General features: G+C 44.0%; 1 protein-coding gene across 2 annotated transcripts; it reads right to left on the bottom strand.

Moving 5' to 3' along the window:
• Positions 1 to 12: 12 nt before the first annotated feature.
• Positions 13 to 19,531, bottom strand: LOC136293188 (MOB-like protein phocein). 2 transcript variants are annotated; one of them, XM_066189644.1, is made up of 8 exons: positions 10,083 to 10,175; positions 8,002 to 8,064; positions 7,448 to 7,548; positions 6,094 to 6,136; positions 5,764 to 5,850; positions 4,167 to 4,246; positions 3,272 to 3,383; positions 13 to 2,389 (listed from the first exon to the last, which is right to left on the bottom strand). In XM_066189644.1, the coding sequence occupies exons 1-8, from the start codon at positions 10,140 to 10,142 to the stop codon at positions 2,258 to 2,260; spliced, it is 678 nt and encodes a 225-aa protein (XP_066045741.1). In that variant the 5' UTR covers positions 10,143 to 10,175; the 3' UTR covers positions 13 to 2,257. The 2 variants fall into 2 exon arrangements, with proteins under 2 accessions (XP_066045741.1, XP_066045742.1); XM_066189645.1 differs by lacking the exons at positions 13 to 2,389; positions 3,272 to 3,383; positions 4,167 to 4,246; ... (3 more) ...; positions 8,002 to 8,064; positions 10,083 to 10,175 and adding exons at positions 15,032 to 15,388; positions 15,910 to 15,999; positions 17,215 to 17,379; positions 19,257 to 19,531.
• Positions 19,532 to 19,670: the final 139 nt, after the last annotated feature.

The raw sequence follows: 19,670 nt of genomic DNA, 5'->3' as shown, positions 1-19,670 counted from the left end.
CTTGTCAAAATATAGTGGTATGGATAAAGAAACAGTTTAATTTTATCCTTTTTTTACAATATAATTCAAAGACAGTCTCAGTTTTCCCTATGATGTAAAGTCTAAATTAAACCTGTTAATATTTATTAGACAAATCAATGATCTGCTTAGGCTAATTGTAGTTTTATGGTACCATCCAGGCACATGTGTGTACACAGTACTCATGTAAACAATAGCAAGGGAAAATACAAGCAGTGTCTCACTTAGGCCTTATATAAAATCAGCTTAGTATAGCAAGTCAACTTTACAGTGCAAATCTGAATGAGAATGAACAGGATTCAAACTTCCAGAGTTTTGTTTTGAAGTTAAACTCTTAAAGCATAAGAGGAAGAGGTTTAAAATTTTAATGCACTCCTGAGCACCACATCATTTTCTTCAGTTTTGTAGAGGAAATGTAATTAGCAACACCAGTCCCATGTTTTTGCCTGTCCCAGTCACCACGGCCAATATACACATGCAGAGTGACTGTACAAAGGAGCCACACCATGGATGGTCCTAGAGCAGACAGCAACGAGCTAAATACATTTTACTACCTCCAGAAAGCATCCTCCTACCTGCAGTACAAACTCTCAAGTTATCTATCAAAATCAGGTAAGCTGGTCTATACAAGGCAAGTTACAGCTAAGTGTATAGACAGCAACTAAAGCTACTTCACTCTGACAACATCTCATGCAATTACCCTGCTGACAGTTAAATACAATGATAAACATGAGACAAGAAGCTGCTGAAGAACACAGCTGTTGAAGTACTTAAGCTTAGTCTCTCAATTTTCTCATTGTTTATATTCCCTTTACCTCCAGGTGATAGCAGTTGCTTGAGGTGTGCTTGATTCATATAAAGAAAAACAGAATTTAAGGCATGTTTAGTATATTATGAAAAAACACTTAGTAAAAATATGTGGACTCCCTTCTTTCCATGTAAATATAATGCAGAAAACAAAGTGTAAATTGCTGAAACTAGCTGAGCTAACCCATTCTGACCTGCTGAAAGAAATAGAGGGCTCCTGTCAACCTCAGAGAAACAAGCTAACTTCTTAAACAGCAAAGCAAAATTCATTCAAGAACACTGCTACTGCTTTTAGACCCTGTGTTCATGTACACTTAGCAGTATTTCTCTTATATGCATCTCTAAAACATTTAATTCTATCCTTCTAGACAAAACACAATTAAGCAGCACTCATGGAAAGTTATTGTCAGTTATTGCAAATCTGCAAACACCACTTGAAATAGACACCTGATAGGGAACCAGAAGCATGAATCCAAATATTTCTGTCAATATGGTTAAGGTAACTGAAGAGAAACAAATGTATGTTGAAAACATAATTAACTCTTGCAAAGGATGGGGTTTGATATTTCAGGTACTTAGCATGTTTTGACTAGGAATACAAGCAGAGACTGGGCCAGTGTGTTATGTAGTGTAACATGAACAGCTGAGGTATAATCTGTAAGCAGTTGCCATAAATATGCACAGGTATTCTTTAGAGAGGTTGTGGACTGGAAAACAGCAGTCGTCTGCCTTAAGAGGACAGCACCTGTCCCCTGCTGCACACAAACCTCCACTGCGGACAAAAAAAAAAAAAAAAAAAAGTAGTCCAGAAAGTGTGTTAGATATATATCAAGAATATATATATGTTCAATACCATAGTGAAATTGTCCTTTTGGTTTAATACTATAGATGCTGTTAGTATTTGGATATACACATACAGCAGTATGCACATCCAGAAGTAAATCTTCAAAGCCATTTTAAAAAAATAAAAGGTAAATTAGGAATAAGCTACATTGCAAGAAGCTTCCTGCAGGATTATATATTTAAGGTGATCATCTTTGAACTAAGACTTAATATAGCTACTGCGTTACAAAATGGCTTGCTGTGAAATCGTTATCTCACTTTTTCCCCACCCAATCAGACACATCTTCAGGATTGTGATTCAATGATTGTTTAGCAGCATTTTTAGAGAACTGTAAATTCTTTTATTAACAGGCATTATAAACAGATACTACTACTTTTATTTAAAAACCATGAGTGCCACATTGATGAATATACAGCTCATGAATAACTTAGAAGTATTTCCCATATTAAAAGGCAATGCACACAGCATACAAAAAGTTTACTAAACAAAGCTATGAGGATACGTGATTGAAGTGTCTAAAGTGATATATACAGTACATAATTAATGTTTTGTTTATATTCAGTACAGGAGTCTGTACTGCTCTTCCCATTATGCCTCACTCTCCCCTGACACTGAATTTTGCACTTCTTCTTCCAAAATTGGTACAATCAGGTTATCCTTGGACATCAGATTATACTTCATCACAAACTTAGTGAACCGGTGACACAAGAAAGTTTCATTCTGGAGGTGAAAAAAAGGGAAAAACAGTATGTACAGAAGGATTATTGTAAACCATTTTGAGGAACATGCTAAACAAAAAAGCCTGCTTCTATGTAATTGTCTCATTAGGCTTACAGGTCTTAGTCATGCTTAAATAGTAAATTTATATTGCTTCTTTTATATCTTCACTGGTTGCTTATAGTTACTACAAATACTAAGAAACCTACTGAAATTGAGGCTTCAGTCACAGCTCAATTTAACAGCACTTAGACAAGAATATATTTAAATATTTAAAAGTATGGTTCTGAAATTCCTCCTACATGCACTATCTCCAACACAACAGGGCACAATCATTTGATAGCTGTTCCAGAAATCTTAAGTGGGATTTGGCAAAGGTTTGCTTCTATATTTAGCTGTACCCCTTATCTCCATCTATTAATTTCTACTTTCCCATTAAAAAAAAGGTTACTGGTGGTGCAGTAACCCAATTGCCCTCAATTACTCTGATCCTTTACAGTTACACAATCAGAATTCCTTAACTGCTCTGCAACATACACAAACAGGAATTACAGATATGTGAGCAGTACTAACTGCACTCAGTGCTTGAATGCATTCAGGATTCTTAAATACAAGATGAGTTTGAGTTGTCTGTAAAAATCCCTCAAATTCTGGCCTTTTATTTAAATGAAGGGAAACCATAACTGAGTACGCTAATCACATAAATGAATCTTTATGTGTATATGTAAGTTTAACAGCTTTTCAGTTCTTGTAAAACTGAATCTACTGTAATTAATCCTTCACTTGAATACAGATCTTCGAGTAGGACTACGATATTTTATGCAACTCCATCACAGCTGTAACTTCAGTTACTTCACTTTCAAGATGTAATTTCAAACTACTTACTTCATATTCATCAAATATCTGCCGGTGATGAAAGTAAGCGTGTGAAAATATTCTGTAAATCCTTCGGCACACTGATCCTAATTTGGCTACAGAGGATTCCTTAATGCTAACCCTGTAAGCAACAGGAGAAATGTTACACAACTGCTCTAATGAAATGACTACTGAGGCATGTGTTGACATAAATTTTGATCGTTAAAACTATTCTGTATAATTTCATATGAAATTTAGACTTGTTGGTGTAAGCTCTACATTTACAAATTGTATTCTGACTACAAAAAAAGTTCTGCCTGTAAGTAATCATCATCAATTATTCTGGTAAAGGCTGGATTTCTGGTTTCTAGAGTTTATGGGCAAAGCAAAAAAAAAAAAAAAGACTTCCAGTTGCACCTCTTTGTCTGTACTGAATTCCTAGAGAAGCACAATTTTGACTTCTGCAGGGAGTTTTCTCTGATGTGACCTGCCCAGTCAGTGGCCTGTCTCTGTCTTCTGTGATTGCCATGTCCCACAGTAGGTTGGTTGTTGGCTTCTGGAGGGTTTTGGTGCTGTCCTGTTGAAGGCCTCTGAGGTGCAGCATCTGTCCAAAGGCCATCCTCTTGTTTAGGTGGGCACTACTCCAACAGAAGCCCCAGACCACTAACAGATAATCACTAAAACAGTTTTTACCTAAACAGCCTCCCTTAGCTCCAGTAAATGGCAAACCATTTGACTAAGCCAGAATTCTTCCTTGGCTTAGAAGTGGCAATAGGCCTTCCAACTCCTAAGAGCTGCAGGATTTTTGATAGTTCCAACAGTAGCCATGAAAAATGCATTACACCTCTCCCTAGGCTTTGTCAATGTCTTAAGATGCAACCTCCTCCCTCCTTCTCTCCCACCTCCCAAGATAAAATGTTTTTACCTGCTGGGGAAATATTTATTGCTATTCAGAAGACATGCAGCTCCATCAAGTGTGTGCCTGGTGTAGTCTATAGCAGGACACTACAGAAACAGACACAACATTGTCAGAACTTGTTTAAAAAGAACCAGTTTATTCTATTTCCTGATGCTTTGAACTTCACTGGTCATTTTTTATTCCCAGAAGTTTCATGTAGCTTGTCTAAAGGTATAATTACATTTCTTCCTTAAGTGAGTAATTCCTTTTCTCTGCTTCAAAACCCATATAAATTATTTCAAGACAAAAAGTTACTATGGCAATGCCATTATGCACGTGAGTAGTGAATGTTATGCCTCTCCTTGAGCAAAGCTGTATAATAAAAATACATGCTAGGAGTACACTGAAAGGAAAGATGATTGTTGCCTCACAGCTCATTTGTTTCCCACACAGTCAAGTTGCCAGACTTGCTCTTCTACAGGCTCTGAAACCTAACCTGCACCTAAATCTATCAGTGCTTTTTACTTTGGCAAAGGAAACTAAAATCTTACATGTAACTAAGTGTGTAACAAGCCATCCCTGACTCTGCAATCAAATAACACCTGAAGCAAGAAAGTAAAGGTGAACTGAGCCAGACTGAGAGAAAGAATATCTGTCCATTGTCCATTCACTAATTTCAGGAAAAAGACTCGTCAGTTGTACATTTCTGTCAGCAGTTCAAGGTTCCATCACCCCCGGTCTGGCCATAAGTTGGTAGCTACTGCTATGGAAAACAGGAAATGAATGCTGCATGCTCAGAGATAAAAAGAAACCTGAAGTCCTCCAGTCTAGCTAAGGACAACACTGCCAGACATGCCAAGATGCTATGTAGGGATAAGGGTTAAAGGAGGGAGTGGGAAGTTGGCTAAATCAAAACATCTCAGGAAAGTAAAAGCAGAACAAAACAAGAACAAAAAATGATATAGGACAGAAAAGATAAAAAGAGCCAATACCTTATTCTGGAAGGTGAAATACAAAGATAAATATGACAAACTGCATAACCAAAAGCAACAAAGACTTTCTGAAGGCAAAAAAAAACTGTATTAAGTGGTTCAAGAGAAGGTCCAAACAAAGTTTAAACTATCTGGACATGGAGGAAGACAAGCTAATGCCATGCTGATAAACCCACTTGACTGAAAACATTTTTATGACTCCACCCCCTTTTGGGAGTAACTGCCCTAAGAATGAGCACATGGAGGCACATTTGGAGTCAGGCTTACACTGACCAGTGGATCAAGGCCAGTCTTTGAAGATGAGTGCCTATTCTCAGCATGGACTCTTCTATCAGTTAAACAAAGAGCTTTTTTCCATTACGTTTCAGGCAGGCTCAACACCAACCCAGAGAGAAAAGGGGAGTGTGCAAAGCTGCTAATACTGAGGTAGAAAAGCAGTTCCTTTTACCTCATCCTGCTCCTCTGTAAAACACTACAGAATGGCAAAGAAGAGTAGCTCAAGTGATATTCTTAACCCACATAAGCTCTCAATTTGACTAAGAAGCCACCTCTAACAGGCTCCTCAAGAACACATGGACTGTGAAAGAAAATTCCTACATGACGGGAGTCAGTTTTCCAAAATGCATCCATACCTCTTTGGGAGTTTTATGAGCTGCACAAAGAAAAATCCACTGTTCAGTTGCTGTCATCTGAGTACATGTGTCAGGGTGACATTCACTCTGTTAAAACAATTGCTCAGTTAAGAAAAATACCCAGCAGCAAAAAGGAGCTAAACTTTTCAAATCACTTCTTTGCCCTGTCCACCCCCCAAAAGAGTTATTTGCCATAATCGCTTAAAATCTTACAAAACCTTCAACCACTGCTTAGCCCTGTGTGTATATATTTAGAAGAAAGCGCTGCAATCTACACAAAACAAAGAAGTCTCCTCCCTGACAAAATATAAGTCTCAAGAAAACAATTACCTGAAGCTTGACAGCTAGTCCATTGAGCTCAAGGCAGAATTGTCTAAAAGAAATTCAACACAGCAGCATCAAAATCAGCTATTTGTTTCCTCACTGCAAGTATCTCATTAAAAAATAGGTTAGACATCCTGATCTTCATACCAGCAGATTGTTTTTTTACTCAACTAAACCATTACATTTTAATTCTTCACTGACAGCAGAGGCTGAATTTAACTTACCATTTAGTGGAAGTGTTTAAGGTCCCAACATGCTATGAAAGTGAGTGCTATTCCACAAACAAAGATTAAAAAAATTAAAAGAACACTTCAAGAAAACTAATTTAAGAATCTAAGTGTTAAACTCCTATAGCTGGATTGTCCCATCCTTCTAAGATGTACTTCCAATCAATTAAGGGGCTAAAGTCCCATCTGAGGTCATTAACAGAGTGGGACCTCTGGAATACAGCTTTCACTGGAATGTGTCTGAAAGTGCATTCTTGAACTTTACAGAACTCAGACCTCCACCCTACAAGAAAATCTGAATAAATTTTTCAAAACTCACAAGTCATAGTGTTAAGAATCTAAAATTTCTGGGGGATATATGAAAGGATGGGGAAATCTTAAAATAAGACTTTGCAGCTTTATGTAGATACTTTTTCTTTTCTTGAGGATTCCCTGTTGCCTGTTGGAATGATTGCAGACCAGAGGAGAGAAAAAGAAAATGTGAGGCAAAAAACCAAGGTGTCCAAATCTTAGAATTGTTCTTATTCCAGAGTATACTCAATAGTGAGAAGAGATGCTTATAAGAAAAAAAAAAAAAAATCAAGACAAAAGGATTACTGCATATGTATTAATAACTACACTACAGCTGAAAAATACTTTCTGGCACAACCTTCCAAGGCTGAATGTATTTACTGTACTGCAATTAGAAGAAAAAAAAAACAAACCACAGAGATGGACAAAAAGGTTTGTTTCCTTACAAGCAGAAAAAGAACTGTAAGACACAGGTACTCTTGCTGTCCCCACCTATTTGCCTATAAGTTTCAGAAAAAGCACTGGAAGCATCTGGAAATCACATTACACATTAGTGGAGATGAAGAACTGACAATACAATAAGAAAGTGCTGTGGAAATTCGTGATTATGTCTTCATATTCAAGAAGTGAGGTACAAATATTTTCTTTTAAAGAATTAAGATCACATTACAAACCTTTAAAAATGACAGGGAATTCAGAAAATAATACCAATATTTAACAGTGGAAAAATCAATCTTCATTTTAGTTAGTTTTGATGTGTCACATTCAAATAGATTCACTACCAGCATCAATGCACAAAACTTAGAACCAAGACAGCATGTTGACAAAAGATGGATTTTTACCTTAAATGTTCATACTTCCATACACCTTCATCCTGGCCTTCGGGAGGTTCAAGGATCTTATCAATGTTGGAACAGTCTGCCCTTATGTTCTGTTGAATATACTGGGGGGGGGAGTAGAAATAAAACTAGATCTTCTTGTAATTGTAGTAAGACAGTATATCTAGGACATTACATCTTGGAGGGGTTTAGTTTTTACTTAAATAATTGACAGACTAAAAAAGTTCAAAAGCAGATGGGCAGGGTAAGGAAATTGGTATTAAAAATGCCAGATGTGAAAAATGCCTTTCTTCAATTCAAAAAGGTAAAAGAATGAAGAACCCCCCATCATTTTCTTAAATCGGATTTGTTTAAACCAGACATGGTAATTAAAGTTAATGTCTGCAAACAAAATTAACCATTAATCTGTTAATATACATGGGTGCTTAGGAAATTCACTGCTGTGCAGCAGCACCACCCTAAGCAGATAAATACCAAGCCCTGTTCCATTTTATATACCAGAACATAAAACCTGGGAAACTGCACTTATTAACAACATTTCATGTAAATAGGAATACCTGTTGGACAGCTAATGTGCTATCCATTTCTTCAAAGGATTCATCAGGCCAGTTGTAGAAATCCTGTTTTGAAAAAAGAAAGTTTAAAGCAATGTAACAAAACCAGAGGGGGAGGAAGGAAAGCACACAGCCTACAATATGCATGAGCATCCAGGAGAATAGAAGGAGTTGATACAATTCCAGGAAGCTGCACCTGAAGAGAAGCAGCACACAGTTGTGGCAGGAAGAGGGTGAAACAGGATTTACACCCCAGCACTGCAATAGCAGCAAACCTTGAAATGAAAAGCTCTGCATGACTCGGCAGGTGAACACACTGCTCTAACACCCATAGCCTGCATTTTTTACATTAAATACAGCACACAGCACCCACTGCAGGTGTTACACCAGGTAGCAATGGGGAAGAGCAGCTCTGTAGAGAGCAGCAGCATCCACTGGTTATGAAACTAAAACTCCCAGTGGTGACACAGCAAGAAAAACATCTCTGAACTGAGATCACGCAACGCTGTGCTGGCCTAACCTGGTACCACACTCCCACCTCACCCTTGGTAAGGTCAGTATGTCTTAATTAATTTACCAGGATGCTTATCAGCCTTGTTAATGATAAAGCTTTCCTGAAGTGTCACCTCAGATCCAGCTGCCCCTGTGTTCTGCAGCAATCCACAACTGCTGCACCCACAATCATCCCAACCATAGGCATTTTCTTACTGTGCATTCTTCACATCTAAAATTTGGTGCTATCCCTCACATCATGCAGAGATGCTGCACATCAGCTGGCTGTAGTCATCCCAGTAGGAGCAATGACTCAATGAAAATGTCCCAACTGCAAAGCTCAGCAATCTGTTCCTGAGAGAGTAAGTCAGCTCTGGAAAAAATACCTCAAGTGCATATCCACTGTTGAAATATCATTATCTAATTGTCTTTGCAAACTGAATAGCTATACAAGTGTTTTTCTTTAAAACATATGTTTTAAAGAAAACATTAAATACAGCCATACACAAAGAAAAATCATGTCTGTGGAGACAAATTATCATTGCTATATACAAAACCCTTCGATGTACATGAACTTCAAAATATTTGACCAAACCTAGGTCTATGTCCAGCTGTTTTGCAGAATACCCCAAATTTATTAAAGGCACACAACATTCTGTCTGCTTCACAGATGAAACATGCATAGAATGACCTGATTTACAGGGTTGTGTAATAATGTTACCTCTATGCTATGACAAAGAACAGCAGACTGGTGTCACACACTGCTCCTTTCCTACCATGAGTTCTCCTCACAAAAGCAGAGGAGAAAGTCTCACATAAAGGTCTAACAGATCACCTCTATGAAATAATCTAAAAAACGCAGTTTCCGTGTTGGAGGTGTGCCTTTTCCACCTGACCGTGAAACCCCAGAAACAAATGAACTCAATTTTGATTAAGAGATGTGACACCAGCATTTTCTGGTGCGCAGTTATGCAAGGGAAGGACGACTTCCCTCTGGGATGGGCAGGCAGGTACGGTCGCTGTGGCGGTGCCGAGCTCCCACCCGGAGCCATGTGCAGGGTCATGAGCCCGCTCCCGGAGCGTGCTCTCGGTGTTTTCACAGCAGGAACAACAGCAGTGCCTGACAGCCCCGGGGCGCCGCCCTGCCTGCCCCAGCCTGCGGCCCGCGCTCCCGCCCGGCTGTCACAGGTCTTGCCCGGCCCGGCCGAGGCGCTGCGGGACGCGGCCCCTCCCTGGGCCAGCCGGGCCCGACGCCACCTCCATTCCCAACCCTGGCAGCCCCGGCGGCGCCCGGCGCTCCCCCCGCCCCGGGGCCGCTGCAGCAGCGGCCTTTCCGCCGAGCCCGCGGGGAAGGAGCCGTCGCCGTCCCCGGCCCGCAGCCCCGCCGCCACCGGGTCTCGCCCGCTGCCCCACGGCCGCGGGAACAAAGCGATCCCCGCAGCGGGGCCGCCGCCGCTGCCCGCCCCAGCCCCGGTAGGCCCGGCGCGCCCCGGGGCGCCGCCCCGCCGGCCGCCGGGCCCTCGGCGGCGGCGCTGCCCGCGCCCGCCCGCCCGACGGCCGCGGGGGCGGCGGCGGCGGCGGCGGCGACTCACCTGGGCCTTGGTGCCCGGGCGGTTCCGCCGGAGCACGGCCGTGCCCTCCGCCATGACCATAGCGACCGCGGGGCCCGGATGTGCCGCGGGGCGGGGCGGGGCGGGGCGGGGCGGGGCGGGGCGGGGCGGGGCGGGACGAGAGCCGGTCCGCGGAGGGAGGGGCGACACGGCCAGAACAGCCGGCGCGCGGCGGGGGAGGGAACAGCTTCTCGCGAGAGAAGGCGGGAGGCGGCGCGCGGGGGCGGCCGTGAGGGAGGAGGGGACGAGGCCTTCCCGTTCCCTGCCCTTTCCCTGCCCGCCTCCGCCTGGCCGCGGGGCAGCGCCCACGAGCCGTCCTCCGCGCCGCTCTGCAGGCCGTGGACGCTTCCTTGTGGGGCAGTGCTCTGTGGGCGCCTGCCGGTCCCTCTACCAGAGCAGAGATTTGTGTTCCTGGGGGGCAACACTGACACCGCCCCCCCACCCCACACACACAGAGGCGGGAGTTTTGGGGCGGCCGCTCGGTGCTGCGCGGTGGGGCCGGTGTCTCAACGAGTGACCCGGCTTGTGAGGCGAAGCCTCGCACGGAGATTAGCGGGCTGAGTGGTTGTTGAGGAAATCCATGCTTCGCATTTCACTCTGGTTTCATCAGCATCCCCACTTTAGCCCCTGGCTGTGCGTGCGCTCACTCAAGGTTAGTCCCCGCTTGTCCCTGTACAACCGAATACCTGATGTTCTGTACAATACAAACCATAAGGGTGTGCGTTTAAAAAAAAAAATCAGAGTTTTATGTTCAATATTTATAGTTGTTAACTCTAAAAATAATGAGTAAAAAATCCACCCCAGCAAAGGCTGTTTGGGGCAAAATAATTTTAAAGTAGGTAGGAAGCCTTTCTAGGTCTCCGAAGGCATGACTGCGAGCTGGGTGTGCAGAGGGCACGAACTGCTGTGCTAACGGCAAACAGAGTTAGCTTAGGTTTCAAGGTTTACTGAGTCGGCTGTTGGCTCTATTTGGGAAGAAACCAGAAAAAAAGACACTGTTACATCATAGCTGGCTGATAAATTAGTCTCCCATACAGGCAAGTAAAGTAAAAGGTTTTGGAAGACCAGAGTGACTCATACTATTTCTGTAGGATAAGTGAGAAGAAAATTATTTGAAAGCTGTTCTGTTTTTTTGAAAATACACGGTAAGAAATGAGTACAGAATAAAGAGGGGTGGATTGCTTCTGTGTGCAAGAAGGATGAAGCAGCGAGGTGCCGATGAGACACCTCCCTGCTACAATCAAGGAATAAATGGTTACAATTGTGTGGCGTCTCCTGCAAAGCGGAGAAGGCTGCTGCCTGCAGCTTGTCCGCATTTCAGGTTGAATGCTGGGTGCAGTCTCCCCCTTCACCCAATTATTTTGCCGTAAACAACACGTTAAAACCCCTTCCTTCCACCCAGTGAAAGTTACGGTTTGTGAAACATTTCTAGATCGCAAACACTGAAGAATCTCTAATCAGGCTTTCCCGTCAGAAGAAGAGGAGCACTTTGACTCCTGTCTGTGCTCGGGCGAGGTCGTGAGCAGCCCCTGCCGTGCCCCGGGGGTCGGAGCCGAGAGCGGGGAGCAGAAATGGGTGACGGGGTCAGCGCCTGCCTTTCCTTTGCAGGCACAGGGGGCTCCTCTCACGTTACACTGTAACGCGGAGCTCGGCATTCCTGGCTTCGGCCGCCTGAGTTCGGTTTGCAGTAGTTACTTTTTTACTCCTGCCCCAGGGATGTCAGCTATTCGGGTGGTGTGGCGAAACTCTGCTTGTGTAAGAAGCCTTCAGAAGGTTTAAAATGCTGTGAGAAGCTGGTGTATTGGAATGAATGTCTAATTAGAAATGTCCTATTACCTCTTTGGACCAACGTGTGTTCCATAATGTGTTCCAACATTAATTTTCTTTTAATGAGATTGATATTATTATTAGCCAGTTTCACAACACAAGCAGTTCTGGCTGCTTGAGTCCTTCAAAATTCAGCAGCTTGTTTGCTTGTTGTTTTTTTGGGGTGTTTTGTTGTTGTTGTTGTTGTTGTTTTTGGGGTGGTTTTTTGGTTTTTGTTTTTTGGGGTTTTTTTCTTTTTCAATCACCATATTCAAGGTTTAACTTTAAAGCACAGAAAAGTTGGGGACTTGACATTTCCATTTGTCCCTGATCTTCATTTCATGGCCATCTTGCCTTTAACATGGAAACAACCCAAATCTGACTGTGAAGAAATACCTCTCAGAGAAAAATATGTCTCTGTTAGGTCAGTCTGAAGGTGGTTCATGCATTTGCAGAAAAAAAAAGGAAGGAAATCTGCCTCGCTTATTAAGATCTTGAATTCTGAAGGGTATCTTGTGTTGCCCCTTGATAATTAACCTCTATTCCTGGAAGACACTAATTATTTTTATTTCATTAAATTTTCAAGCTGTTTTTGAACAAAATCTGAACAACCGTAATTTCAATTTTTGTGAGCTGGTCCTCATTATCTTAATGCCTTCAATAATGAAAATTTGAATATTTGGCCAAAATTTTATCAACCATTCATGTGCTGTTAGGGACCTGGCTCTTCTTTCTTCTCTATTGGTATATAAATGTTCCATCCTTTTCTCACTGCAGCAGGATAACATAACCAGGGTGAGAAAAGCTTTCTGAAAACACCACAGCTGTTGATAATGGAAGCTATTCTGAAGTGTTAACAAAAGGAAGTCCCAAAAGATGGACTCCGCCTGGTTTCCTTGTGATTCAGACAGGCTGAAGAAAGACTGAAGACTGTATCCCCTCAAAAAAGCAGGTGGGGCAATACGCAACATTTACACCGAAACTGAAGTTTTGAGACCATCTAGAGAAGTGGAAAGAAGGTTCATTTCCTACAGGAAAAGCAGAGCAAAGAAAGAGGGTTTGGATTGATTGTCTGTCCTCCCCTGGAGAAGCCGAGGGGTACAGGATTTGGCACAGTCCTGGCCTTGAGAGGCAAGGACAGCAGATGGATCACCCTGGCTGTGTGGCAGCTGCCTTGTCCTTGCTTGCAGTGAGAGCCTTGTGCTGCAAGGATGGAATGTTCCTGTCAATCCAGCAATGTTCCAGCTTGTCCTCCATCTGATTAGGCCTAGGAATGCTATCTTCCCCCCACATCCATCAATTACTTACTCCCATGAAGTGTGACTTCTGTTTTTAATCACTTGTGTAAACTGTAGTAGATACAGCCATGCTAAATATTTTAATAAACAGGGATTGTATCAAGGTGCTGAAACCCTGCTGGGCTGAAAGTGTGAGCTGAGGGTGGAGCTGGGGGCAGCCAGGTTGTGTGGTGAGGGCCCAGAGTGATCCTGTGCAGTTCACGTCTTTTAGAGACATTAAGGAAAGAAATGCTGAAATTTTAGGCCTAAACATTTCTCTGTTGGCAGTTAATTCCTACTGCATCTTGAGATGGGGTAGAGTGTCTTTAAGCAGTTTGTAAATATTTGAAATGCCTTTCCCTCTGGGATGTGACTGCAGCAGGATGCCTGCCTTATCCTGGGAGATAAAGGCATGCTGGCTGCAGTAGAAGATAATGCTTCCCAGGGAGTTGGTGTTTCATTGCACAATCAATTGTCTTGCAAGGTCCTTGGGGTGTGATTATCAGCTTGAAAGTGCAGTGCTGTAGCTACTAAAGTAAAACTGAAATAGGGCAGATTTCAAGAAGTAGACCTTTTATATAAAAAACTGTTTTTATTAAATGAGCGCCTTCCCTGTCTGTCCATAGTTCAGTGCAAATTTAACCCCTGGAGCAGTGCCTGGTTTGTCCTCAGCTCCAGAGCAAGCAGAGGTGAGCAGCCAAGAGCAATCACCCCACTGCTAAGGGCAGCAAAAGGCATTGCAGCCAAGCCTGGCACACACAGCTCCTGCTGGAAAGGCTGGGTGAGCAATGGCACCTAAGGAAACACGTGCCTCCAGCTCACCTCTGTGCAGTGCCGCTGATGGGAAGGGATCGTCTGCCGGCACAAAATACATTGTGCTTCAAACTGTGTCACAGCTTGAGGCCCACACTGCAGCCACTGAATGGGTCTGGAAAGTGTTTTGTTACAGTTCTATACTGTTACCCGTGGAGTAAGGGCTATACTGTATCCAGCACTCTGAGTTCTTACCAGCACGAATTGAATGGGAAAGGAGGGCAGTTTAATTCCAGCCAAGGAGGTTTCAGCAGCAGTTAAGTCACATTCAGACTGACTGCACTAACACTACATCAAAAGCACTTTAAGGCACATCCCTCTGTGCAGCCCAGCTTTGAAAGCCTCCTCAGGAACAGTGCAGATTTGGGTGCTCCTGAATGTACAACTCTGAATCCTTTCCTAGGCAAGGGAAGGTGGCCAGAAATATGCAAATTTAATTGCTTCAGCATTACCTAAGTCAGTATCTTGCTAATTAAGAATGGTGGGTTAAGGACAGAGGAAATAGAATTTGTCAAAGCAAGATCTGGGTGTGATTCTGTGATAACCAGTAAAGAAACTTCATTTAAGATCAGCATCAGGCCCACTTCTGCCTGATTAACTGATGGGGGAAGTTTTTTTTTATTTTCTGTTGGCAAAATGCAGGGAGTGATAAGGGAGAATAATCGTTAATTCTTATCTGCTTCATCTGGGAACGGGCTGATTTTGTTCCAGCAGACACAACTAATGCCAAGCTCCTTCCAGCTGCTGGGAAACAGGCTGTTTGTAGCAGGGTGGTTTGTGTGCCTTAACCTTGCAGTGTTTCAGGGTCTTCAGAGAGAAGTTAACACAACCCATGCTGTCTCAGGAGTACAATGTGCAAGGGAGCTGGATAAAAGTCCTCAGCAAGATTGCATCTGTCTGGTAACCATTTTAAGCTCATTTTGTACAAACTTGGGGAAAATAACATATTACTACCATGGAACATTTCAGAGAGCTCATTACACAATTGAGACTCAGTTTCACTGAGCAACAGCAGAAACTGAGACAGAAGCAGAAGAGTTTTATAAGTTTATTGTAAAGACCTTTACAATCTCAGTACACAGATAGGGATATAAAATGATGTTGTTTGGAATAATTAAGGCTGGTTGGTGGTCATCCAAATTTCACTGTTCAATGGAACTCAAGCAAGAGCAACTGATTTCTGACTGTACATATTTTTATTTGTGTTCCATCGTTACAGTGAGATCACGAGTTATTTCAAAGACTCAATGCCTGTTTATTATAAAATAAAGGACATTATTTACATGATGAAAGAAAAATTTCAGCATTTCAGTGGAATGGATGACTGACACTGCACCAGGTTTAGTCCACATATTTCCCAAGAATGTCACCATCTCTAAACAAGTAGTAGTCCTGCAAAGAAAAGAAAACATTAGCTTCTGTCATGTGAATCTTTCTCTTGTTTTGCAAATACTGGCTCATTCTGAGTCAGCATTAGTGCAGTCACTAAATCAAAAGCAAGATAACCAAGAAGTCAACATGCAGAACTAGTCTTGAAAAAATTCTTTTTGTTCCTAAGATACTCTTTAGAAAGCTATCAAGTTACTACTTTTAGCAGTGGGAAGTGCAAGAACTGTTAGAAAACAATTCTGCAGGCTTTCCCTGCCGAAAGCAAGGATGTCACCAGGAATATCTAAGCCTTTTTGGATTTCCTCTAATACATGCTTAACATATGGAACATTTTGCCCACCCAGGTCAGAGGCTCCTGTGGTTGCTTCCTCTTATGCAGGGACAGAAGTAGCAGCAGCAGAGTCACCATAAGGTGGCCGGATCCAGCTGCTCCTCTCCTTGAATGCACCATGAAGTAACCACAGTATTTATCACTGTGTTTCAGGAACCGTTCTGATTTGCACTCACAAAGTTTGGAAACCTACCTTATCTTCTAGCACGATCTTAGTACCACCATATTCTGGGAGCAAAACCTTCTCACCAACTTTTACACTCACTGGCTGAATCTCGCCATTCTGAAAAAAGAAAACAAATCCTTACTCTTCCATACTATAAACTGATGTAACAGAATTCCTCCAAACTACAACAATCCATCCATGTAGAGAAACTTTCAGGAAATCACAACTCTGCATTTAGTTTTGACTGTAAATACAAGTGTGAGGTCTTCGCCTGACACACTGAATAGGGCTTCACTTAAAGAACCATGAAACCCCCTTGTAAAATCAAGGGACAAAGTCCATTTCCATATTCTATAGCCAAGGATAATTTCTCCAAGTACCAGTTTAAAAAGTACCTTCCCATTCCTGTAACTTTGACCAATTCGTCACTGTTGCCATCAAATCACTTGTTTAGAAACACCTGATATATTAATTATTTTGTATTGTAAATAAAACATTAACACATTAGTCAAATATTGTCACCCTTTCACAATATAAACCTCTAAAACTCAGATCCTGATACAAATCAGCCTGGGACGTATAGAGGGAGTCATGGTAAAGAAAGGCCAAGGCAACGTGCCCCAGTTGAAATTTAACCTGATTTCCAGTGTTGCTGCTGACTGAACCCTGATCTGGTGGGGAACCGGCCCTTCTGATGTGGAAGCCCTCAGGCACTGGCATTTTTGTGATCTGTCTCCTTTTATTTTCCTGTACATATCCAGTGTGCAGAATTAACAAGCAGTTATTCAACACTTATTTCTTTTGATTGCTGAGTTTCTTTAGTCCAATAAGCCTAATCCTTATGGACAGTGATATTTTGCACAGCACAAGACAGCCAATGCCACACTTTGGGATTCCACCCTGCTCACAAGTCACAGACATCTGGGCACGTAATAATTTTAACAAAGAAGTCTGTTAGTCCCTCAAGGCTTTGGCTGAGAAGTGATGAAACAAGGTATCACACCAAAGACTGTCTACACATTTAAAATGAACAAGCAACACCAACACCTCCCCAAAACACTGCCCCCACCAAACAAGCCCCACAAAAAATAAACAAAAGAACCCCCACTCCATTCTACAAATGATGAAAGAAATGCTGGAATTCATTTCAGGACAACTTGAGATTTCTACCTGCTTTTTGAATCTCCACTTGCAATTTCAGCCATCACAGACATCCACTTTTGTGAACTACCACCACTGCTGCACTATAACCTTCCCACTCTTAGGGCAACATTCCAGCCACCACCACACCATTACTGGCTCTACCCAAATGAAATGCTTCAGGGTCATCACCTTTCCTTTGGCTCCAGATCCAACTGCAACTACTGTTGCTTGTAGTACCTTCCCTTGGGATTTTTCTGGTATCATGATTCCTCCTTTGGTTACTGTCTCAGCTGCACATCGCTCAACCAGGACACGATCAAAGAGGGGAAGAAATTTCCTAAATGCTTTTCCTGCCTGTAGAAGTAATTGTACATTGAAACAAGAGAGCCATTACAAGAAAAACAGCAATTAAAAGGAGGTTAAAAAACCCCAACACATAATGATTTCTCATTTGAGACAGATGAATAGTATAAGACAACTGCTAAGCACTTATTTAATAGCAGCAAACAAATACCACCTCTGATTGCATCAGAAACTCCTGAAGGCACAGGCAGCTGCTGGGCAATCCTGACAGTTCAGCCGTAGGAAGATGTACTCCAGGTGGGGAATAAACCAGCACAGATGGAGCAGACTCCTCTGCCTGGAAAGGCCTCAAGGCTTTTAACCCCAAACCCTCGGCTGCTGAAGCTTGGTGAGCACATGAACTGTATTTCTCCAGCTCACAACCAGATCTAAGGAAGATTAAGGACTCTTTGGGACATCTGCATTTGTACTTGTGAGGAGGTTTACATTAAAGAAGCACAAATCTGGCCAGGTGCCCCATGGTCAGTCTTTCTCAGGTGCTTTCAATCATTACCCTTTCACAAAAAAAAAAACAGGGGAGAATCTGCAGTCTGAGCCACAGTGCTGTTACTTATACCAACTTCTACAAATAGATTCAGAAAAAAGTTAAAAGAAATTTTAGGTCAAGGCCCTGTAAATAAGAAGGCAGGGTAGACACCTCAACTGCTTTGGTATCTGCTTCTGCTTAAGCAGAATCAAGGGAAGGAGTTTTGGTTAAGTTCTTGGGTTTTCCCACACATTTTGTTTAGGTTCGGGGTTATTTTGCAACTACTTAACTGCTACCTGTCTGCATTTCAGAACTGGCAGCCTAATCCCCACAGGCCAGAGAAATGCAAGCATATGCATTTATCCCAAGCCGTGGGGGTCAGGAAGAAGGAACATGCTTTGATTTCGAAGGAAAGATATGGCAACTTGCCAAGTCACATGGAGATAGCGCTGCACTAGACAGGTACACGGAGCCCACACTGAGAGAAAGAGCTGGAAGGGCCTGGCAGCCGTGTGCCCTTTGCTGGCACTCATCGATGTCCACACACACTTGGGAAGTGGCAGAAACAAAGTCACAGGCAGAGCACAAACAAAAGGCAGCACATGGAAGATGCAGTGTCCGGCTGCTGTCAGCAGCACAGGGATGAAAGATAACCAAGGGAAAAGGCTGCCAGTTGGGTACGTTTTCATTCTGTGAAGATAACATCGCTAACTCTCTTTTTTAAGAGCCGTTGCACATTCACCGGAAATAAAGTTGCCAGACTGATGACTATGAACATTTTACACTAAGTTTTAATTCTTCACGTTATTATTACCGTAAGAATCAAGTATCACTGCAAGAACAAGGGCAACTCAGTCAAACTCTTCTTCTTCTCTATAAAAAATTTTACAGAACTTATAGAAGGAGAGCTCCTGAGCGTGGCATAGGTTTCTTCTCTGTCTCCGCAGAGATCCGCCGTGGCCTGTGCGGCCCTGCCCTGCAGCGCTGCAGCCACGGGGCTGCTCCCGTTCCTGCGGCGGGAGGAGCCCTGAGCCCGACTGTCCGGGCAGCCAAAAGCAGCAGCCCCCGCAAACCTCCCGCCACGTCCTGGCCCGCGGCCCCCGCGTTCTGCCCCACGGACTGCGTGACCTTGCGGCGCTGCCGGCCCCTCGCCTCCGCCTGCCCCCCGTCCCTCCTGCGACCGGCGCTGCCCGCGGGCACGGCAGGGACGGAGCCCACCCGTGAGCGGCGCCGCGGCCGCGGCTGCTCGGGGGCCCCAGCAGCGATCCAACCCCGGGAAGGAGTAGGGGCGCCGCCAGGCCCCGCGCGGTGTCGGCCCCCGCGGCGCCGGACACGCCGGGCGGGGCAGCCCAGGACAGGGCCGCAGGAGCGCTGAGGAGATGGCGGCAGCCGCGGCACTCACCATGATGCTCCCGCGCCGCCCGCACCGAGTGACCGCGCCGCCGCCAGCACACACGTGAGGAAGGTCACGGCGTGCGCATGCGCGACCGGCGCCCCGCCCCGGGGCGGAACAGACCCCACCCCTTCCGCGGCCCCGGGCGCCGTTAGGCGCCGCCGGTTTTTTTTTCGACCGCTGCGGCCTCGTCCCGGTCCCGGGAACGGCTACGCCTCGGCGGCACCGCGGGCCCGCCGCACAGCGCCCGCGCCGCCCCGGGCCGGGTCCCGAACGGAAGTGAGGTCAGCTCACCCTTGACCCGCGGCGAGCATGAGCGTTCCAGAAGGTTCTGGAATCGGCCGGCCCCGGAACATGAATGGTTCATGCTGCAGCCCGCGGCGCATGCGCAGTTCTGGCCCGCGGCCCGGCGCGGCAGGGCGG

This window comes from Chamaea fasciata, unplaced genomic scaffold, assembly GCF_029207755.1.
Source record: "Chamaea fasciata isolate MVZ Bird 193981 ecotype frontalis unplaced genomic scaffold, bChaFas1.0.hap1 SCAF_8, whole genome shotgun sequence".
In the NCBI taxonomy this organism is placed as follows: Eukaryota; Metazoa; Chordata; class Aves; order Passeriformes; family Sylviidae; genus Chamaea; species Chamaea fasciata.
Note: the sequence above shows the minus strand (reverse complement) of the source record. Positions and strands in the feature narration are given on the sequence as shown.